This window comes from Chlamydomonas reinhardtii, chromosome 3 (genome assembly GCF_000002595.2).
Source record: "Chlamydomonas reinhardtii strain CC-503 cw92 mt+ chromosome 3, whole genome shotgun sequence".
Taxonomy (NCBI): domain Eukaryota; kingdom Viridiplantae; phylum Chlorophyta; class Chlorophyceae; order Chlamydomonadales; family Chlamydomonadaceae; genus Chlamydomonas; species Chlamydomonas reinhardtii.
The window spans coordinates 4,787,786-4,808,414 of NC_057006.1; the positions used below are offsets into that span (position 1 = coordinate 4,787,786).

A 20,629-nucleotide genomic window follows, 5' to 3' on the forward strand; every position below is an offset into this window, starting at 1 on the left:
CGCCCCGGGCTCACTAATGCATGTTTCGGCTTCTTATTTCCCGGCAGTTTGACGGCCAGCCAGGCGTTGACCTGAACGGAGTTTTGCGTGTCCGTTGGTTTGGTCCCCCCGCCACCTGGCCCCACCCTCGCACGACCTTTGACCTTGCCATGTTCCATCACGGACGCATACCCTCCCCTGTTGCACACTGGCCCTAACATCTGTACCTGCATCCCATAGCCGCACATGCCTAACCCATGTACACGACCGGTTGGCAACGGCTACACATTTACTTGCCAGCTTGCACGACATGGCTATGCCCTTCGCCACGAGGATGCAAGGCGTCTGCCGTTCCGCCGGTCAGCTCTAATCCATCGCCGCCCCGCAAAGACACATCAAAACACATCCAGCCCCCGTACCAGGCAGCATGCGTAGCTGCCCATAGGTACGGTGTCCATTCCGACCGAGCCACTCAGACACAAGCGTTCCCTCTCACCTGCTCGCCCACTCTTTCATGTCATTCATCCTCCCCTCCAACGCCACTCGGCTGGCGTTTGTCGCGGCCTTGTAGTTTTGCACACACTGCGTCCGTGGAACCCCGGGGCCTGGACACAGCAGGCCACACGAGGCCCACAACCCGTGGCAAGACCAGTCGTGCGCGTGCGACGTCCTACCGCTCCTTTCCAACCTCTTCTGCCCAATTGTCCGCCTAATCTCGACCTGGGATTCCTTGTCATCTATACCTCCTCAGCACTGACACGCAGCCTCCGCTGGGCTGCGCACATTATGCCATATCAAGTGTCAACTAGGCGTCCGCTGCCGCTGCTGAGCCAGGTCCTGCTACCGCCTGTGCCTGCGTGCAGGCGCTTCAGTCCTTCAGGACACCCAGCAGCTCCTCATCGCGGTAGAGGTAGAGCCTGTGCATTGGGTGATGTGCGGGAAGAGCGAGTGCATATCAGTGCGAGGGAACTCGTGGCCGTGCACATAAATATGGTCTGTGGTGGAGCGCTGCATCAGGCTGCACAGCCGCTGGCGAGTGTCCCCCGTCTTCCCGAGCTGGACTCGAATTGTGCCGGGCAACTCAAGGTTTGAATACAGCTTCAAACAACACCCAGCACACTGGCCTTAAATGAGCACACTACGCCATCCGCGCCGGCAGCGTGCAGAGTCCCGGCACTACCTGCTCACGTGGCTTCGAAACGCCCGCCCGCCCCCCAAAACCCGCAAGCCTTGGAACTCCCCGGGCGCCAGCAACACTGCAATCCCCTGGGCCATCTAGCATGCCACGAAATCTCCACTTACTCCTTGTCCCCAAGCTTGATTTGGCTGCCACCGTACTCGGGCAGCAGCACCTTGTCGCCCTCCTTCACGTTGGTCGGCAGCAGGTCGCCGTCCTTGTTGCGGCGGCCCGGCCCGACAGCGACCACAATGCCTTCATTCACCTGCGGAACCAAACAAACCATGATTATGTCTCGTCGGCGCGCTTGCCTTGCAAGCGATGGATGAAGGATCTCCCACTGCTGATTGGGGCCCCGATCCACCCCGAGGCGAATTGGGCAGAGCAGCTTCTACCTTCTGCGTAACGCTCTCAGGCAGCAGCACGCCACCAGCGGTCTTGCTGACCGCCTGCACCTTGTCGATGAGCACGCGGTCCAGCAGCGGAATAAGACGGCGAGCGGCCATTTTAATTAGGTCAGTTCAGTGATAGTGATGTATGGGGAAAATGTCACAACTCGTCGAATTTACAAGCGTCACATAGCCATTCTCTCGTGACACTTCCATAATGTTCTTTCTGGAAGCCCCCACGTGAAGCCCCCATCTCATGACGGCTAATGACGCCCCCTCAGAGTTGGCATGTGAAACCATCATAGTCCTGCTCCTACACCAGCTGAGTCAGCCATTCTATGTGCGTCGACTTCACATCTGTTCTCTACCCGCCTAAACCCCGCGTGTCACACGTTCGCATCCCGCAGTCTTCCTACCTAGTGCCTACATACGTATGTGCTTGCAATCACTGCGTTGAGTTCTCACTTCATTGCTACACACACTTGACACAAACTCACAAAACCCTGAACAGACAAAACTTGACAAGCACGCGCGCAGTTGAGCTTCACCACCACTGCGACGACACGAGGCTATCACCGGTGCGAGGTGCCAAACTGGGTAAAGAACTCGGGCGCCATCTTATTCCGGTACAGCGAAGCCAGGTGCTTGTCGCGCTCCGCCTTCTCCTCTTGCTGCTTTTTGAGGATCTCCGACGCGCGCGCCATCTGCGCCTTCTTGAAGTCATCAACACGCTGGGCCTGTAGGTGCAGGGACGGAGGGCAGGAGGGCAGGGTAGGTTAACAGCAATTGGTGGTGCGATGACAGCAGGCAGGCGCGCCGAGGACGCCCTGCATTCTCAAGTGCAGATAGCAACGCAGGCTGCCTCATCACCCTTCTCCCAAACCAGCCCAGCGCCCTGTCCTTCCTGCTCCTCCACACCCTTTGCCCTAGCACGCACCTGCTCCTGCAGCGCCCGCTGGATGTCGTGCTGTGTCCGGGCGTACATCATGTTCTCCAGCTGCTCCTGCGCGCGCCGCGCCTTCTTCTCCTCCATCTGCGCCAGCTGCGCGTCCAGGATGGCCTGTTTCTCCGTCTCCGTCATGCCCTTGTAGTGGTCCTTGCGCACGCGGTACGCCGACATGGACGAGGCGGCCATGTTGGGGTCCTGCGTGGAGAACAACACAAGCCATCAATTCAGGTTCAGGAATGAGGTAAAGTACACTGTCAACACTGCGCGCTGCCGGCACCTGCCGTGCAACCCGCAAGAGCCCAGACACGCAGCCTGTGCACGCCCCATCCCGACCAAAGTAGCTGCCGCTCCCGCTTCCCACCATCCCCAACTGCTTCGCCGGTTGTGCGTTTCCTTGTGCACAGTAGTTTCATACTTTAGTCCCCAACATCAGACCCGGTGGATGCTTGTAATGCTCCGGCTCTGCTGCCTCCCGCCCAGCCTCTGCTTCCTCTACCTCCACCCCGAATCTCATTTCTCCGCACCACCCGTCCATGCATACCGTAGCACGCCACGCTGGTTCCCCCAAATCTATTTTTACTCCGCCATTCCCACCCACCATCCTCCGCGCCTGCCCCAGCCTCCCCGCCCCGCCCCCTCCGCCGGTTGGCTCCGTGCGCTTTCCGCCCACGCACCTCGGTCATGAAGCTGCTGGTGATGGTGGCCTCCATCTCCGCCATGTTGGCCGCCAGGTCCGCCTGCTTGGCCGCATACTCGCGCAGCCGCTTCTCCTCCGCCAGCCGCTTGTTGTAGTCGGCGGTGGCGCGCGCCACCTCGCGCCGCACCGCGGCCTCCTCGCTCTTGGCAGTCTGCTGCAGCAGGTCCTGGTACTTGACCAGCTCCGCGTGCGCCGTCTCCGCCTCCTTCTCCGCGGCCCGGAGCGCGTCCCTGATGGCCGTCTGCTCCGCCCACCAGTTGACGGACTGCTCGATCTGCGCCTTCTTGCGGTCGCCGGCCTGTGGGATGCGGGTACGGGGGAGGGGGAGGGAAGGGAGGGAGGGAAAGGGGTGTGTGGGCATGGCAAGAAGGTACGTGCCGGCAGGCAGTGATGCGGCCTAGAATCTGCATGGGGGCCCAGGATGGCTGGTGACCAGTCCGGCGCGCGAGCTCGCCCCGCATGACCGCCTCCACACACCCAACAATGGCCACACAGCGTTGGCCCGGACAACCACGGCGTGGTGCGGCTGCGGTATCAACTCCCTACGAGGCGGCCGTACTCCGCATGCCCCAACCACGCGCTGTCCTTATGCCCTGAATGTCACTCACTGTGAGGTCCTCTCCGTCAAACTTCTGCAGGGAGGACGGTCCCAGGCGGTTGTCATCATCGCCCACGCGCCCCGGCATGTCCAGCTGCTTGGCGTCCGGCCGGTTGATGTCCCACTCGCGGCGGGTGTGCTTCAGCTGCTGCTGCTGACGGAACGCCTCCGTGTCGTGGTTGTAGGCTTTGCGGATCTGGTCCGCCTCCTGCTGCATGAGCGTGAGCTGGTCATCGAAGTAGGCTGTGAGGCGCGCGAAGGCCCTGCATGAGGAGGCCAAGTGGCAGCACACCAAGGTGAAGGGTCAGGGCCAGGGCAGGTGTTACAGAGCATACGGAAAACAAAGCCCAAAGACAGTGTTTGTGATGCAGGGCAGTGCGGGGTACTGAGTTTGTGTGTGGTGGCTAAGATCCAACGGGTGCAGGCAGAGCGTGCAGTCCAGGCGGGAGCTGCTGGATCTGAGCAGGTAAGTTTCTAGTGCTAAACCCCAGACAGCCTCACCCCAACCAGCATGCCCTTGGAGCCTCGCCACACCCACGCCCTGAACACCCACGCTGCCCACAGGGGGCTTATACAGGCCCTATATGCACAGGTATTGCCCTGGTTATGTCGCAGTTTGCCCGAAAGCCTCGCGAATGCCGCGGCGAAAGACTAGTTGGGGCTCCACTCACTCGTCGCGGTCCTTCTCAGCCTGCTCTCGGTCCTTCTTCTCCTGAGCCTGAAGTTCTAGCGTCTCCTTGTCAACCTGTGCACCACCAAAGCCTGTGTCAGAGCCTGAACGTAACATTGGTTTCTCTGCGGCATAGCTCACCCCAATCGTGCGCCATTTTGCATCCAGAACACGCTTCAGGCGCTCGGGGTCCTCGTTGGGGACTTGCGCAACCAGGCGGCCCATCTTTAGTAGAAGCTCGGGCTCTTGCGTACACAAAGTTGTGCTTGCGTGCAATAGTGGTTACTAGAAGGTGCGTAGTTGAGTAGCGCAATTGTACTGAAAAGAAACGGAGGAAGTGGGCGACGAGGTGGATTGTTGCTCTAAGCACTCTCAGTCCAAGCAGCTCTTGGCAAAATCGCCCAATATGACATGCAATGTGTAGTGAGCAATGCTTTCACGTAAACCCGCAATTATCATAAAGTCTGTTTAGTCCTGGGTTTCAGTTCTGGTCTAATGTCCGTCCCGCCCTCCAACCACCCGCCCCCCGCGACCGGGCGCCATGACGCCACGGGGCCACACAGCACGTACATGGCATACCGTCCTCGAATTGAGAGCCCATAAGGCCATCACCTGCCAGTAAGGACTGGCGTTTCCAGCTGGCCGCTACTCGAGCATCACCATCCTGTCGAGTGTCGACTTCGTGCAATCCTCCTCGTTCCGGATCCGTTCGGCGCAGGCACAAGGTGTTACAGTTACAGACAAGTCGCATACGCAGCCCGCCGACCCTTCATACCCCATACATTCGGAACTTTTATTGTGCGCGCAAGGCGTGACTGCAACACTACTTGTCCACGCGCGAGTACCCATGCACACCGAATGATACGACCTCGGGGCTCGGGGCTGTCATCAGCTCAGTGTGGAACGCGCAGCCTGCCCCCTTTGACCTTTGATCTCGCCAGCAGTCTCGAATGAGTACCCATAACCTAACTAGACACCATTTGATAACAATGCACAGGCATTCGCTGCAATGAGGACTATGACCTGCCGTTTACGCCCTGCAGCTCCCAACCAGCTGGACTAGCCTGCCAACGCCCGGCGTATTCCCCACCGCCTCGACTCGCCACAACGCAGTAGTCCACATCCTGAAGCACCATGGCGTGTCTTGCTACGTCACCAACGCTCAACCGATAACGCGCGACAAGGACGTCGCGTCGAGTTCCATTACAAACCCACAAACATGCTGCGCCAAATGCTTTGTCCATACAGGTGCTGCTGCCGGACGTCTTGTGCCCCCACTTCCCCCGTCGCCCGGCATGCTGCATACCTCCCCGCACCCGTGGTGTCCTGGCACCGGTGGCCAGCTAGCCATGCAGTTGTTGCCACCCAGCGATCCCATCCCTAAGTTGCTTGCAGCAGCAATGAATTAGCCGCCTTCGATGCAGATGGCTGCTTGGTAAGCACACACACACTCGTCCCTCCCAAGCTTTACTCTCCTGCCTACGTGAACCAAAACCCACGAGACACACGCCAACCACCCCGGTGCGGCCGTGTAGCCGGGCGCGTGAGCGGCCTCCTCCGGCGTCACGCACCGTGCAGCCCCTGCATGCCCGCATTGGCCCGTGCCACCCATTGCCTTCGTCACAAGTCACTACCTCCGGAGACCTCGTGGGACGACGGCCTACCAGAGGCCAATGGTGCCATCATAGGAGCCCGAGAACACGCGCCCTTCCGCCGCCGCCAGCACGCGCACAGCGTCGTCGTGGCCGTCGCACTTGCGCACGCAGCGGTAGTTGTTGTTGATGTCCCAGAAGCGCACGGTGGTGTCATAGCTGCCGCTCACCAGCACGCCGTTGCCCACCGCCAGCGCCAGCACGGCCTCCGTGTGCCCCTCCAGCACCTTGACGCACTCCAGCGTGGCCAGGTCCCACACGCGGATGGTGCGGTCCCAGGAGCCGCTGTACATGTGCCGGTCGCCCACCGCCAGCACCCGCACGTTGTCGTCGTGCCCCAGCAGGGTCTTCATGCACTTCAGCGTCTTGGCGTCCCACACCTGCAGCCAGCAGCGCACGAGGGTGGCGAGGCGAGGCGCGAAGGGGAACAGACGGGGCGTGAGGCAGCTGCTGCGGCAGGCTCAGCGCGTGTGCTGTTTTGCAGCAGGCTGGCCGCGGCATGCAGTTTCGCTGTTGGCAGCGCAGTGCTGCCTGCCGAACATCGGTGCCCCTCAACAGAGTGGCCTGCCAGCTGAGCCTACGCCTGCCGGCCCACGCACCTTGATGGTGGTGTCATCTGACCCCGAGAACACTTTGTCGGAGGACGCCACCAGCGCCCGCACCGCGCCACCGTGCCCCGTGAGCGTGGCCTTGCACTCTAGCGTGTTGCAGTCCCACACCTGCAGTCCCAAAGAGGAATACACGAGCTCCCGCGTGACTTCATGCTCCGCAGCTTTTTGCCAAGTGCAAGAGACAGCCCCACGCAGCAGCTCAACCACTCTCCCAACTCATTCCCTTTCCTCGCCCCAGCCCCCCACATCCCATAAGTATTATCGCTCGCAACTAACGCCTCTGCCTGCACTCTCGTTTTCGTTGGTTTTGGTTTAGTTTGGGCTGGTATTTACAACCCCCCCCCCCGCCCGTGGCCGCAGCCCCAGCCCCAGCCCCAGCCCCAGCCCCCGCCTCCGCCCCCGCCCCCGCCCCCGCCTCCGCCTCCGCCCCCGCCTCAGCCCCACCTTGACGGTCCGGTCGTAGGAGCCCGAGAACATCTGGTTGCGGCAATGCACCAGCGTGCGCACGGGCCCGTTGTGGCCCTTGAGCACGTCCAGGCACTGCAGCGTGTTCTCGTCCCACACGCGCACAGTGCTGTCGTAGCTGCCCGAGAACAGCCGCCCACCCGCCACCGCCAGCGCGCGCACCGCGTCTGTGTGCCCGCTTAGCGTCTGGATCTTCTGCAGCGTGGCCAGGTCCCACACCTGTGGCCGCAAGGGGTGTAAGAACAACCCTGTCACCACCTCGTCGCAGGTATTGTACATAATGCGGTACGTTCGCGCGTGGCAGGGCATGGCTGGGTAGGGCGTTGCGCTGACACCAATCCCAGATGAGCAGCGGAACGTCCTGCACAGCGCGCGTTGGTGCTGAAGCCCCCGGAGCTGCTATGTTGGCTCGGCTGCAGGGGTGCGTGCCGCCGCGTGTCGGCCCCCAACCCTAGGGCCCGCACCTTGATGGTGTAGTCGTAGGAGCCAGAAAACAGCTTGCCGTTGGCAATCGACAGGGACAGCACCGGCCGCGTGTGGTCCTCCATCACCTGCTCACACCGCCGCGACTCGATGTCCCACACGCGGATGGTCTTATCGGCTGAGGCGGAGAATAGCCGCCGGCCACACACCTCCACCGCCCATACAATCTCCTCATGTCCCTGCAGTCCCGCAGTACAGGCGGTGCGAACAGGGGTTCGTGCCGTGAGAAGTTGGGGCAGCTTGAAGCTCAGCGTGCACCCATTCAACGTCATAATAGCTACCACGCCCTAATGTCGCCGTACACATATAATACCCGGCGAGCTGTCGGCAGAGCGACGCTCATGCCCCAACGCGATGAGCCTGCCGGGTCAGCCGGGTGTGTTTTCACAGGGAAACTCCGTGCACAGTCGACCCTCCTCGTACCTGCAGAATGTTCCGCGGCTCGTCCTCGTAACGGTAGGGGGCGTTTAGTTTGCCGCCGCCAGCGTTCATACTCACGCCGTGCGTTGTCGCCCACTCCTGCGAGCAGAGCATGACACATGTAAATGTGCCTTGCCTAGGAGGCAGCCCAGGCCCTGGACCCTACCGCGCACCTGGATTGCTGTACGTAGCGCATAGTTTGGCGTCAGTTCCAGGTGCCGGAGCCGCATCCCCGTCACCGGGCACGTTCGGTTTCCTTGGTTCAGCCACTTCTCTATGCACTGCCGGTCGTAAGTGTGCCCCGTTGCAACCATAACAGGGTCGTGCATAAGCTCCATAGAGATTGGGCAGTAGAAGGAGCTGGGAGCCTGGGGCTTGCCGGGGTCTTCTGCAGCAGCTGGTGCGCTTGACGTGCTCGGCGTCGGTGCCGCGCGGCTGCACACAGCAACACGCGCTTCAGCACCCTTCACACAAAAACGCACCTTTTGCGTGGTCAGCTGGACGCCCGGAGCGCTTACCTTGGTTCACTCGGCCCTCCAACCACCTCCTGCGCTCCATCCTGGCCGCCTCCTGCCTCGCGCGCATCTGCAGCACCGCGAAGGCCCCTTAAAAACTGCTTCATTGAGGCGAGGCCTTCGCAAGTCGCGGCGCGGTCGATTTGGCGACCTTTACAGCGCGCTCTGCTCTCTCGCCCGGCTTCGCTTGTACTTTATGCTGTATTGGTGGTAAATTCTTGGGAACTACGCGAGGTCATTTAGAGCCTCAGTCCCGCTACGAACAAGAGGAACGTTTCGCGCTGGCGAACGTTGAAGACTTCCTGAGGAACTGCTCTGAATCTACCTGCAACCAGTAGTGCACTATGCAATACGGCGCCTTGTGCAGGGCTCGGAGACCTAACCGAGTCCTCTTGCCATCGAGCCTAAGATGGGGCCAGGTTTGGCACGCCCGTTCACTTGCCCAGTTCGCAACCCGGCGCGTCATTCCTCACAGGCGCCCGTCGCTCAGACCTACATGTGCGTGCTTTGGTAGCCCGCAGGCAACGTGCATTCCTTGGGGCCCGCTTCAAGGGCCCTTTCCCGTTATGCGCCCTCCCCTGCACCGCACCTCCCTCTTTCCTCAAGTTCCCGGGTTGCTTTGCCCCAACGGCTCAACCGCGGCATGTGAGTGGACGCAGAAAATGGGACGATGGGTCGTGTGGTGCACTGGAGCCGGGCCCCACCAGTGCAACAAGGTTGGGATGGGGGAGGAAGGCGGTGCGACGGTGCGTGCACGTTGGCATCACACACTCCTGCTATCACTCTAACAGTCGGGTGTGTGGTTCATAAGTGCATTGGTGATGGGCACCCTTGCTTGGCCCTGTCCCTTCTTGTAATGTCGCATAGGTAATTGCAATGAATACCGTAGACAGCAAAGGCGGAGGGCAGCGCTATATGCAATCTTCTCTGAGCTTGTAACAAGGTTGCTCAAGCCTTAACTCAGGGGTGCGTTGCATACTCCAGCAACTGCAAGTGCGATAAAATCTGCTCCGACCACCCTATCCGTACAACCGCTCTCCTGTCCTTCCCCTCCAACCCAAACGCACGCCTGGGACCACGATAGGCCCGTCCCTGGCTGGGGTGGTTTGCATGCACACGCGCAGTGGTGTGTCGCCCGCCATTTTCCCCTCCACGCACAACCACGTCATCAAGAAAGGGGCAGCTAGCGTAGTTTAAGTGAATGCATGGCCCGGACAAGTTACTGCTGGGCACGCAAGCGGCTTGGCAGCACACGCACCAGCTTGGTCCAGGCCCGATCTACCAGGACTCAAAATGCGTGGTCCCCGTGCCGTTGCCAGCCCCCACCGCTGCTAATGCTATGCACTGCCGTTCGCACCACACTAACAGCACCGGCCTGCAAACGACCGCTACCGTACTTGCACCATTGCTGCAACGCTGCTGCCGGCACCCCTCACCAGCAAATAAATCGCCGCTGCGCGCTCCGCTGCATCACCGCTGCCGCTCCCGCGCTGTTTCTACCACGCCTGCTGAACGCAGCTCTCCGCAGACTGCGCCTGGGCTGCTCAGAAGCGGAAGGTGGGGTCCACGTCCATGGCCCAGTTGAACTTGGCCAGTAGCGACTTGTTGAAGATCTTCTCGATGGGCACCTCGTTGCGCTTGCACCAGGCCACGGTGATGCGCGGGTCCATGTAGTTGATCTTGGACGTGCCCAGCGCCACCGTCTTAAGGTCCTCTTTGCTGCGCGCCTGCAGCTCCACCTTGGCGATGGCCTGCTTCTTCTTGTCGATCTTGGAGTTCAGCCTGCGGTGGGCGGCGGTAACGCGGAGGAAGAGGCATGCGTCAGCGGACGCCCAAGGCAGGATCGTAGGTGCACCACATTTCTGTCGCGCGTGCCGCCAGCGCCCATTCCTCCACCCAGCCATCCGCAACATTTGCCCAGTAGATCAGCACTCACGAGTCGACGTTGGCCTTCTTGTTTTCGGCCTTGCCCTTCTGCGCCGCCCGCAGCTCGTCCTCCAGCTCTGCCAACTCTTTGTTCATGCCCGCCAGCTTCTCCTGGATCTTCTCCATCTGGTTGGTGTGCGTCTTGGGCACCGAGCGCTGGTGATTACACAGGATGGCCACCTGCGGGAGCGGCGCAGCGGCACATGGCAACGGCGCCGTCAGTGCACGGCAACGTGCCAGCAATCGGGCGACCGGCAGGACACGCCTGAAACGAACCCCCACCAGCTCACGGCACAGTCGCACGGCTTTGCACACGCCCAACGCACCTCCTTGTTGGCGATGTCGTAGTCCACCTTCTTTTGGTCCACCGTCTGCGCCGTGGAGTGGCCCTTCTTGGTGGCCTCCCACTCGCTCAGCAGGCGGTCCAGCACGATGGAGGCGTTGTAGGTACGGAACACCTTGACGCTCAGGCCGTCCATGATGTTCTTCAGCTCCTTGTTCAGATCCTGCGCGTCGAACGTCTCAAACAGCTGGTCGCCCTGCTGCTTGCCTGCACATAACAAAAAGCACGGAGAATGGCCGAACTGCCTTTTAGACAGCTTAGGCATAGACCAGAAGCTCGTGAATGCTCCTGGGGTGTAGGCGCTTAGTGTGTATTGGTGCCAGGCCCCGCCGTCTCTGCTTCCCACCGGCGGTCGTCCCTGCCCCACTTACGCTTGCCGGTGTGGTCGATCCGCTTGAACTTTTCCAGGTTCTTGTACACGCGCGGGTCCACCTCCACGATGTTCTCGTAGCGGATGGAGTCCTTACCCAGGAAGTCGAACTTGACCTTGTTGTCGCCCATGATCTCGATGTTCTCCACCTGCAGCACCCATGCGCGGGGTTGCACGGCGTGGATCAGCGGTGCCGGGCATGCAGCGGTGATGCGGCGCAGCATCCCCACGGCTCACTTGAGCCTGCTCCACCTCCTTCCCGGGGCGCCCAGGCGCCAAGCACCAGCAGTCCGCCGGCACCCACAACCCACAACCCCAGCATCACAAACGCACCTTGAGCGTGCAGCAGCCCACCGTGTCCGCCTCGTCCTCGTCCTTTTCGTGGCCCGCACGCAGCGCCAGCTTGTCGATGAAGTACATGGCCACGCCCATCTGGCGCTTGCGCTGGTCGCTGCTGTCCCAGTCGCGCTCGTAGTTCTTGCGCACGTCCACGATGATCTCCTTGAGCTTGCGCGCCTTCTCGTACTTGGCCAGGTCGCTGTCGGCCTTGAAGGTGGAGGTGGCGCCCAGGAATACGTACCTGAGGGGGCGAGGGAGAGGAAGTAAAGGAGAGGGGAGGATGAGTACGGGTGAAGGCACGCTCTGGCTCGGCAAGCAAACACGCAACACGGCAAAGTGCGCCTTCTGTCGGAGCCTGCCACATGTGCGCATGGGTGTATCCACAGAACGAATTCGCACCCGCTGCCCGGCTGTGCCCCGCCGGCCCCAGCCCCCTTCGCCACGAGGGCGCCCGCTCACTTGTAGTCCTTGGTGGAGATGGTGTCCTTCCAGTAGGCCAGCCACGTGACCGTGTGGTCGTGCTTGACCTCCTTCCACGTCTGGCCGGGGTAGGGGTGCTCCGGCACCGGCTCGTTCTCGCCGATGTTGATGGTGATGTCGCGCGGGTACACGCGCTTCTTGATCTTGCCCATCTTGGGGTGCTCGCCGCGCCCGCGGAACAGCCCCGGAGGCTCCACTCGGAAGTTGCCCACCTGCGCTTGCGCGGGTGGGTGCGGTGAACTTACACCCATTCTAGGCATTGTAGGACTGCACCCGCCCCTGGCCCCGCACCCTGGCTGCCCGGCAAGCCGGCCGCACTCCTTTCACAGCACCACTCCAGCTGCTGCCGCCAGCCCCGCTTCTTCCAAGTATCGGCACCCGCAACCTCCCTGTGCCCTGCTCCCGCTGCTGCTCCCGCTGCTGCTCCCGCTGCTGCTCCCGCTGCTGCTCCCGCTGCTGCTCCCGCTGCTACTCCCGCTGCTACTCCCTCTGCTACTCCCGCTGCTACTCCCGTGGCTGCTCCCGTGGCTGCTCTCGTGGCTGCTCCCGCTGCTGCTCCCGCTGCTGCTTCCACGCTCACCGGCTCGGGGCGGCCGTCCACGTACGCCACCTTGTACTTGGCCTCCTTCTCGTCCTTCTCCTTCTTTATCCGGTCCTTCTCCTGTGCGCATGGTGAGACATATTGGCGGCGAGGGGCAACAGCAGCACCCAGCTTAGCATTGCGTAGGGCCAGGACTGCTTGTCACTCGCATGAATGCGCTGTTGCCACGGCCGTGCCCCGAACCCCACGCCCAATCGCCTCCCTACTCTCCGTCCCCTCTCTAATTCCTCACCCCATCGTGCTTGACCAACCGTTCCGCCCTCCAACCCGGCTGCCTGCCCACCTCCTTGCTGATGCCCTTCTTCGCCTCGCGCTGCGCCATGTGCCAGTCGTAGATGGGCGTGAAGTCGCACTTCTTCAGGTCCTTGATCACGTGCCCCTTGCCCAGCACCTCCTTAAAGCCCTCCCAGAAGTTGTCCAGGAACACCTTCTTGTTCATGTAGTCCGTTTCCTTCATCACCGCGAACATGGTCGCGACCTCCTCCTGGTCGGGCGTCAGATCCACCGGCTTGCCGTCGTACAGCGGCTTCACGCCGTGCGGCTGTGGGCAGGCGGATGCCGGGGTTCGGGAGGAGGGAAAGGAAGGGTGTGGCGGGGCGGTAAGTTGCTGGGACATGCCACGCTAGGGTGTTGCAGGACCGCTGGGTTGTGGGCATGACTCAGGAAGCAGGGCGCTGCTAATGCCCCTCCCCTCCTCCCTCCCTGCCTAAGGCTGCTTTGCAGAGTTTGCTACGCGGCCCCGCCTCCAGCTAGACTGTATCCCGATCTTATCTGTACCATATGGGCACCGTGTGGTACCCCAGCCCATAGGTCTGCTTAACTGGGGTCGGGCGCTGCCCGGCGTGTTCGTGCCATGCCTGCTTCCCCGGCATGCTCACCTCATACTCCGGCGGGAACAGCACGCCCGCGTGCTTCAGCGTCTTCCACATGACTTGCCCGGACTTGCTGCTCCCGGGCTCCTTCTTGGAGCGCTTGGCGCTGCTCTCCTTCTTGGGTGTGGTTGCCCGCTTCCGTTTCGCTCCACTCGCGCCTGGCGATTTGCTCTTGCGGCGAGCAGCAAGCGGCTTATCGCTATCGCTGTCATCGCTCTCGCTGTCCGAGCTGCTTGACTGTGTACGTGAGGTCCACGGGCAAGTCAGCAAGTCTCCGGACGGCACCTCGCGGGCAAGTCCTCCAGCGACTAAGTCCTTCAGGGCAGCTCACCTCCTCGGACTCGTCCTCGTCGTCCTCCTCCTCCGGCTCCGGCTCCGGCTTTTTCCTAGAAGGCGTAGATCGCCCGTTAGCTACTGGCTTAGCAGCCGCCGGCTTAGGAGTCGGCTTGGTCGACTTAGGGGTGGGCTTGGCACTAGCCGGAGCAGCTGCAGCCCGCTTCACCAGCGGTACATCATCGTCAGAGTCAGACATATTTGTAACTGTTAAGTCAACTGGATCGCTGCGCGCAGTGCACTTGGCCAATGGCGAAATTGAAATAGCCCAGAAGACTCAAGGTAGTACAATCACCTACAGCCCACAACAGCGCGTGTATGCAAAGTCATTAACAGAATAGCGTACGGTCAGCGCCGGTCAAGGTTCTGAACGTGGCCGAATGGGGATGGGGGCGTGTGGCACGGCGCATGCTCGGCGATGTCCACCCCTGGCGGGGTCACCTGCCACCCAACGTCCCGTATCAGGGCCACCAATGCCCCCTCGGCTGCATTTGCGTCACAGTGGGGTATGTCGCACCCGGGCCTCTGGGTTTTGCTTTCTAGTCACTGAGTCACTGAACCAGCAACCATGTCGAGAGGCATTGATATGAATGCGAGTATGCGACATTGCAAGAAGGGACAGTCCGACCAAGCAGGGGTGCCCAGCATTGATATGGCAGCAGAGATCACCAAGACCGACCGGTTCCAGTCACTGACCGACCCACCCGACGTCTTGCACTGGTCTGCAAAGGCTGCAACTTAAGGGCCATCTCCGGGGACTTAGGTTTCACAGGCAAGCAGTTTCCAGAGCCAAGAGGTTGGCCCGCCCACGTGTCAAAGCCGACCCTGTCAGCAAGCCGGGAGTTACCCAGAGACAGTTTGGCCCACAGGCTGCCTTTGGGTCTCCTCCAGAAATCCGTCATCACACGCACTACAGCCAACCCTCAACCTGCGCCCCAGGATGCTGGGGGAACGGTAATCCTTGGCCCGCTCAAGCTCGCGGCCAGGTGGAGCAGCTGGCCCCAACCTTGGCCTCTCATGTTCTGTGGAGGGGGCTTGCCCCCAGCTTTGGGTCCTGCAACTCCTTGCTCACTACTCCGCCACTCCTTATCCGACCACAATGCGCGTCTTGGGCACCTAGCACTGTAGCAGGCCTACTGTGCAACCAACACGTTCCACCCTCAGCCTTTCGGCGCCAGTACACGCAACACATCCAAGGCCCCACATCCGGCCATTCCCAAGCCACATCCAGCATGCCGAGCACTCGCCATACCGCACCCAATGCACACCACCTGCGCAGCATGCACACACTGTCCGCCGGCATCCAACGCTGCCGCAACCCGAGAAGCATCACGTTAGGCGGAGCTCTAGTCCAGCTCGGGCGCGTAGGTCTCGTGCAGGTGCAGCACGCGCTCGTTCTGGTAGCGCTCCTCCCAGGGCTTCTGCTCCTCGCCCTCCTTGCGCTTGGGCCGGCTGAGCACGGCGAGCGTGTCGCCCTTCTTCAGCAGGTGCGCAATGATCTTGCGCACTACATCCACCTCCTCCAGGGCCGCCGCAGTGGTGGGCAGCTTGCCCCTGTGCAGCGCAGAGCAGGGCGGCGGCAGGCGCGTGTCAGGATTTGACGACAGAGCAAGTTGGGACCGGGTGCCGACGCCAGCTCCAGCTCCCCAGCCCCTTGCCCAGCTTAGCCCCTACATGCATGGCCCCAATCCCACGTGGATTGTTGCGCTCTGCCTCCGATCCTTAGTGCTCTAACACACGACCCCACTCACTTGAGCGACTCCTCGTCCATGTACCACTGCATCAGCTCCTCCTGGCGAATGCCGCTCTCCGGCAGCTGCGCCGTCGCCGCCTCGTCCGCGCTGTCGCCATCTGGCCGCACGGCGGGCAGCTGGCGTAGGTAGGCGTCGCGCACCTCCATCATCTTCTTGGCCAGCATGTTCTGTGGAGGGGGGGCACACAGTGGCAGATTGGGATGTCCATGTCACATTCTAGTTTGCAAACGGTATGGTCAGAACATGTGAGGAGCGGTGTAGGGCTGCCGGTGCGTCTGCCCCACCGCCTGGAGTCCCACACGGATTGCAGGGATGCCTAGATGCGGTAACAGCACCGCAAACACACACACGCTCCGCTCCCTCATGCTTCCTAAGGCATGCTCCACAGTATGGCGCCGCACCTTGACGTAGTTGAACTTCTGCGCCGACACACGAATCGGCTCCTTGGCCGGCGGCGCGCCGCCAGCCGCCGGGGCGGCGGCGGCGGCCTCCGGGTCCGCACGCAGGCGCTTTGCTTGGCGGTCCTCCATCGGCGCACCCGCTCTGTGTGGGGTAGAGCATCACAGTCAGCAATTGCCAAAGCCTGGATGCCGTACACCTTGTGTCTCTTCCGCCTGCTGCTACCGCAGGCCCCACACCCACCCGCGCTTCTCGCCGACGTTGGCGCCAGGCGGTGCGTTCTCGTCGTTCTCGTCGGCATTGACGTCCTCGCCGCGCTCGATGCGCGCCTCGGGCGCGTCCTCGGGCTGGCGCGCCACCCCAGCCGGCAGGTCGGTGGGCGGCACGCCCAGGTCGTCGTCCAGCAGCGTGTCGGACTGCTCAATCTTGAGGATGGAGGCGCGCAGCAGGCGCTTGGCCTGAGCGGTAATGGGAAGGTGTGGAAGGGGCGCAGGAGGTGCCAATTTAGTGTGGGGAAGTAGCAAGGGCCCCGCCTGCCGTCACGTGAGGCAACGGGTAAACAAGCTACGTCGGGGGCGGCATGGTTGGGGTGGATGCGAGATCGCAGGCTGCCCCGCTGGCAAAGCACCACCCGTTGAGGGGCTCCAGACGGCCGCAACCCCGTCGCAGCAGCAGCAGCAGCAGCAGCTGCTGCTGATGCCCGCTTACCTCGCGCACGTAGGAGGGCTTGATGAGGGGGTCGCAGTACACGCGCGCCATGGCCTCGCTGAGGCGGACCAACGCCTCCAGCTGGCGCACCGTGATGCGGTAGCTGCTCTGGGTACCGGGCGCCGCGTCGTCGGCACGCAGCTCCTTGTAGGAGCGGACCAGCTCCGCACGCGCCTGGTGGGAACAGGGGCGCGGGCGGGGGCAATACCATTGTTATATAGTTGTAGCTGGGCGGATAAATGCAGTGCGACGGGATCTGGGCGAGAGGAGAGGACAGCAGGCGGGCACGCGACTGGGCGCCCGGTCCGAGGGGCAATATGATCGAGGTATGGGCGCGGGGCGCACCTCGGGAGTGACCTCGGGCTTGATGGCGCGGGCGTAGCGGATGTAGTGCTGCAGCGACTCGGTGTCGTAGGGCACGTCGAAGGCGGACTGCTGGTAGCGGTGCACGTTGACGATGTGTGTGGCGATGCGCGCGTCGGTGGCCTCAGTGGTCTCGTCCACCATCACGTGCAGCAGGTCGAAACTGCAGGGGGTTTTGCAGGCAGGTGAGACGGAGAAGTACGCAGATTGTGAGTTTATGGCTTCTGGTTTTGGCGTGCAGGCCGTTGGCTTCCACCATAGGTTTGGAAGGGCGTAGCAGTTTGCGTTCCAGATGTCTTGCCAGCCACCGCCTGCCACAGTGGGGCCCCGGCTGGGCGCACTCACCGCGACAGGATGGCGGGCGGCAGCGCCACGTTGTACTTGAGCGGCTTGGACTTGTCGTAGCGGCCGCCCATGGGGTTGGCGGCGGCCAGGATGGAGGCGCGCGCGTTCAGGGTGGCCTGCGCAGGTGCAGCGAGAAGCGTCAGATGCATGAGCCTCCCGAGTGTGCTGTGGGCATGCGGTGCGGCTGATGCCAAAGCACGCGGGTGCATGCAGATTACGGTATGTGGGCAGAGGCCCGGCGCCCCGCCCCTGCCCACCCCCCAAGTCCCCAACGGACCTGGATTCCGGCCTTGGCGATGGAGATGGTCTGCTGCTCCATGGCCTCGTGGATGGCCACCTGGTCCTTCACGTCCATCTTGTCGAACTCGTCAATGCAGCAGATGCCGTTGTCGGCCAGCATCAGCGCACCGGCCTCAATGGCAAACTCGTTGTTCTCCGGCTCCTGCATAGCGGTTGTCGGCGGCACGCGTTAGTCAGGTACAACAGAGGCCAGGGCACGGACAGCGGAACGGCAGACGGCACGCACGGCGGTTGGGGCGTGGGGCTCACCTTGACCACGGAGGCCGTCAGGCCGGCGGCGGATGAGGCCTTGCCGCTGGTGTACACGGCGCGGGGCAGGAAGTTGGAGACGTACTTGAGGATCTGGGACTTGGCGCAGGAGGGGTCGCCGACGATGGCCACGTTGATGTCGCCACGCAGGTTGATGCCCTGTTGGATTGGGGTTGCGGTTGATGTCAGTCCAGGTTTCAATAGTTGGCAGCGATAGGCAATCAGTCCAGGGCCTTCTCCATTGCACGCGCCTTAGCAGGAGGATGCGGTGCCGCCACACAGGCACCAGACAGCGACCTAGCCTTTCTCACCCGAAGCCACCGAAAGCCCATCCCGCGCTCACGCCCCACATAACTCCCGCCCACCTCCGCGGTCTTCTTGTGCACGCCGCCGAACAGCATCAGCAGCACGGCCTGCTTGATGCTGTCGTGCCCGAACACGGAGGGGCAGATGCTCTTTGTGAGCTGCTGGTAGATGTTGGGGTCGCGCGTCATGGACAGGATGGACTGGCCGCCGTCGTGGTACTCGGCGATGATGCCCTCGGTGGTCTCGTCCACGTCGGGCCGGATGTTCACCATGCCCTTGGTCACGTCCGCAGGCTGGGCGGCGGCAGAGGGGGTGAATGTGGTGAAGGTGCTGATTACGTGCAATGTGAGATGGGGCACGGCATCCACCGAAATTATCCATGTCGCCCCGAGCCCAGGCCCTGCGCTGCCCTCTGCGTGTGTGCGCCCCCATCGCCTGGTGTGGCCTGGCCTGCCCTGCCCCTAGTGCCGCTGTCGCCGCACCTGCGCCGCGCACGCCAGGAACATGACGCGGTAGGTCAGCTCGCGGCCGCCCGCGCCCTTGCCCATGCCGCTCACGCCGTCGCCACCGTCACGGCCGCGGGAGCCTACAGTTGCGGAGCAAGTAACGGCAGCAAATATCCCATCATGCAGGCACCTTGGCGCCGAACGCGGCGAGTGTGCAAGACGGATTGTCATCGGCTCGCCTTCTCCCGCCCTTGCCCTCTCCTCTCAATCCCTTTCTGAGGCCCACACGAAACCCCTTGCCGAACATCCTCTACCTGTGCCACCACCATCCCCACTCCCCACCGCTCCTCTGCCACTCACTCTCTTTGAGGTGCACCTTCTCGCCCGGCGCCGCCAGCGAGCCCACGTCCGGCACCACCACCAGCTGGCCGGTGAACACCATCTTGTCGCCCGCCTTGGCTGTCTCCACCGCCTCGTGCCGCATGATCACATCCATGGTGCGGGGCAGGCTGCCGGCAGGCACCTGAGGGGGCGAGGGAGGGAAGGGTTGGCGGGCGCAGGTGAGTTGGGCAGGCTGGACACGGCTGGTGGAGGCTGCTGGCAGTGGTCCAGGTCTGGCGGGGGGAGTTAGCGGTGGCGGATGTGGGTTAGTGCGCCTGCGCGCCCCGAGGCGCTGTGCTCACCTCCTCCACGGCCTCCTGCACCTTGAGACGCTGCCAGTCACAGAACACCGACTGCTCGCGGACCAGCGACCAGTGGCTCCTGTGCAGGGGTGGGCACATGTTCAGTAAGCGATGCTGGCGCAGTTTTGCAGGTGGCCACGCACGTCACTCCCGCCCAGCCTGCGGGTAGACGGTATGGCGCGTATGGCAGCCCCCGCCCCGCCCCGCCCTGCCGCTACCGCGTGTCTTGACTTTCAGCCCGCGCAGCGCCTCCGTAAGCGACTGCTGTATTCACCGCCTGCGCCCATGCCCGCCCTTCTTCCCTCCGCCCTCCTCCTCACTTGTTGCCGCACGAGGGATTGGAGCACATGATGGGCGGCGAGTACTTGAATTGCTGCGGCACGCCACGCACGATGGTGTTGCACTCCATGCACTTGAAGGCGCCGTACAGCAGCTCGGGGCGGACCTCGCTGGTGCGGGTGACGGTGCCCGCGAACGCCGTGAGCTGGCCCAGCTTGCTGGTGCGCAGGTCGCGCATGCGCTGGGGCCAGGAGCTGACGAAGGCGACATAGTACTCGCGCGCGTCAGCACCCTCCACCAGCCCAGGCTCGTTCTGCTTGATGAACGTGTTGAGCGCGCGGCGCAGCGACGGCTCGATGCGGCTGTACTGTGCAATGACGTGTGCGCACAGCGCCTGGTCGAACTCGTTGAGGTGCAGGATGTTCACGTAGACGGTGCATTTGTCCTCCGCTTTGACGCTGCGCAGCGTCTTGATGTAGTATGGCTCGTCGTCATAGGCGTCGGGCTCTTTGTAAGTGTCCAGGAACGTCAGGAATTGCTGCTCCACTTGCTCCGGAGTCCATTCTACAGCGACCTGCTCCTCCTCGAACACTTCCTGCTGGGGCGCAGTCTGGCTCATGGTTATGACCGCTCCTAGAGCTGCTCTATGTAGGTCTTAGTTGATTGTTCAGTCGCAGGCGTATAATGAGTGCCAGGGCGCGGCACACGAAGGGTTCCCTCCAAAGTGTTTGAACAACAACTGGTCACAGCTGCCCAAGTCGCGTCACAGTAAGGACGTAAGTCCCTGTAAATAATAGCTATACAAGTTACTCTATCATAGAATCGTCCTGTGCAAGCAGGGAACCGGGGGGCTGTCTCGAGTTCCGCGCCAAATCGCAAAGCCCATGCAACTTTGGGACAGGCCCACTGCTACTGCCTAAATGCATTG

At 62.3% G+C, this 20,629-nt stretch overlaps 5 protein-coding genes across 5 annotated transcripts; all 5 read right to left on the reverse strand.

Moving 5' to 3' along the window:
• Window positions 1–25: 25 nt before the first annotated feature.
• Window positions 26–2,289, reverse strand: CHLRE_03g178450v5 (uncharacterized protein). The gene is made up of 3 exons (XM_001703207.2): window positions 1,552–2,289; window positions 1,282–1,421; window positions 26–896 (listed from the first exon to the last, which is right to left on the reverse strand). Exons 1-3 carry the CDS (start codon window positions 1,660–1,662, stop codon window positions 848–850), a joined length of 300 nt encoding a protein of 99 aa, XP_001703259.1. The 5' UTR covers window positions 1,663–2,289; the 3' UTR covers window positions 26–847.
• Window positions 2,290–2,343: 54 nt separating this feature from the next.
• Window positions 2,344–4,899, reverse strand: CHLRE_03g178500v5 (uncharacterized protein). The gene is made up of 5 exons (XM_001703206.2): window positions 4,601–4,899; window positions 4,461–4,534; window positions 3,800–4,052; window positions 3,169–3,489; window positions 2,344–2,689 (listed from the first exon to the last, which is right to left on the reverse strand). Exons 1-5 carry the CDS (start codon window positions 4,682–4,684, stop codon window positions 2,381–2,383), a joined length of 1,041 nt encoding a protein of 346 aa, XP_001703258.2. The 5' UTR covers window positions 4,685–4,899; the 3' UTR covers window positions 2,344–2,380.
• A 276-nt stretch (window positions 4,900–5,175) lies between these two features.
• CHLRE_03g178550v5 (uncharacterized protein) lies at window positions 5,176–8,975 on the reverse strand. The gene is made up of 7 exons (XM_001703205.2): window positions 8,609–8,975; window positions 8,264–8,525; window positions 8,094–8,189; window positions 7,652–7,849; window positions 7,167–7,406; window positions 6,711–6,830; window positions 5,176–6,491 (listed from the first exon to the last, which is right to left on the reverse strand). Exons 1-7 carry the CDS (start codon window positions 8,710–8,712, stop codon window positions 6,120–6,122), a joined length of 1,392 nt encoding a protein of 463 aa, XP_001703257.1. The 5' UTR covers window positions 8,713–8,975; the 3' UTR covers window positions 5,176–6,119.
• Window positions 8,976–9,291: 316 nt separating this feature from the next.
• On the reverse strand, window positions 9,292–14,199 carry CHLRE_03g178600v5 (uncharacterized protein). Its single transcript, XM_043061003.1, has 10 exons — window positions 13,868–14,199; window positions 13,543–13,773; window positions 12,948–13,205; window positions 12,644–12,724; window positions 12,043–12,275; window positions 11,578–11,824; window positions 11,246–11,393; window positions 10,858–11,081; window positions 10,542–10,711; window positions 9,292–10,387 (listed from the first exon to the last, which is right to left on the reverse strand). The coding sequence occupies exons 1-10, from the start codon at window positions 14,066–14,068 to the stop codon at window positions 10,150–10,152; spliced, it is 2,031 nt and encodes a 676-aa protein (XP_042926132.1). The 5' UTR covers window positions 14,069–14,199; the 3' UTR covers window positions 9,292–10,149.
• Window positions 14,200–14,453: 254 nt separating this feature from the next.
• CHLRE_03g178650v5 (uncharacterized protein) lies at window positions 14,454–20,519 on the reverse strand. The gene is made up of 14 exons (XM_043061004.1): window positions 19,743–20,519; window positions 19,423–19,501; window positions 19,100–19,262; window positions 18,776–18,879; window positions 18,353–18,586; window positions 17,988–18,146; window positions 17,716–17,880; window positions 17,439–17,554; window positions 17,076–17,256; window positions 16,731–16,904; window positions 16,266–16,480; window positions 16,025–16,166; window positions 15,621–15,790; window positions 14,454–15,423 (listed from the first exon to the last, which is right to left on the reverse strand). The coding sequence occupies exons 1-14, from the start codon at window positions 20,318–20,320 to the stop codon at window positions 15,216–15,218; spliced, it is 2,688 nt and encodes an 895-aa protein (XP_042926133.1). The 5' UTR covers window positions 20,321–20,519; the 3' UTR covers window positions 14,454–15,215.
• Window positions 20,520–20,629: the final 110 nt, after the last annotated feature.

Coding starts and splice junctions, on each gene's coding strand:
- CHLRE_03g178500v5 (XM_001703206.2), bottom strand. CDS start 4,684: ATGGGCCGCCTGGTTGCGCAAGTCCCCAACGAGGACCCCGAGCGCCTG. Junction 4,053..4,460: donor GCTGAGAAGGACCGCGACGA/GTGAGTGGAGCC, acceptor CTCCTCATGCAG/GGCCTTCGCGCGCCTCACAG. Junction 3,490..3,799: donor TTGACGGAGAGGACCTCACA/GTGAGTGACATT, acceptor CGCATCCCACAG/GCCGGCGACCGCAAGAAGGC.
- CHLRE_03g178650v5 (XM_043061004.1), bottom strand. CDS start 20,320: ATGAGCCAGACTGCGCCCCAGCAGGAAGTGTTCGAGGAGGAGCAGGTC. Junction 17,257..17,438: donor CCGCCCGCCATCCTGTCGCG/GTGAGTGCGCCC, acceptor AACCCCCTGCAG/TTTCGACCTGCTGCACGTGA. Junction 16,167..16,265: donor AACGTCGGCGAGAAGCGCGG/GTGGGTGTGGGG, acceptor TACCCCACACAG/AGCGGGTGCGCCGATGGAGG.
- CHLRE_03g178550v5 (XM_001703205.2), bottom strand. CDS start 8,712: ATGAAGCAGTTTTTAAGGGGCCTTCGCGGTGCTGCAGATGCGCGCGAG. Junction 8,526..8,608: donor GGAGGGCCGAGTGAACCAAG/GTAAGCGCTCCG, acceptor TGCTGTGTGCAG/CCGCGCGGCACCGACGCCGA. Junction 8,190..8,263: donor CGCTACGTACAGCAATCCAG/GTGCGCGGTAGG, acceptor CTCTGCTCGCAG/GAGTGGGCGACAACGCACGG.
- CHLRE_03g178600v5 (XM_043061003.1), bottom strand. CDS start 14,068: ATGTCTGACTCTGACGATGATGTACCGCTGGTGAAGCGGGCTGCAGCT. Junction 13,206..13,542: donor TGTTCCCGCCGGAGTATGAG/GTGAGCATGCCG, acceptor GCCTGCCCACAG/CCGCACGGCGTGAAGCCGCT. Junction 12,725..12,947: donor AGAAGGGCATCAGCAAGGAG/GTGGGCAGGCAG, acceptor CCATGCGCACAG/GAGAAGGACCGGATAAAGAA.
- CHLRE_03g178450v5 (XM_001703207.2), bottom strand. CDS start 1,662: ATGGCCGCTCGCCGTCTTATTCCGCTGCTGGACCGCGTGCTCATCGAC. Junction 1,422..1,551: donor CTGAGAGCGTTACGCAGAAG/GTAGAAGCTGCT, acceptor TTGGTTCCGCAG/GTGAATGAAGGCATTGTGGT. Junction 897..1,281: donor ATCAAGCTTGGGGACAAGGA/GTAAGTGGAGAT, acceptor CCCAATGCACAG/GCTCTACCTCTACCGCGATG.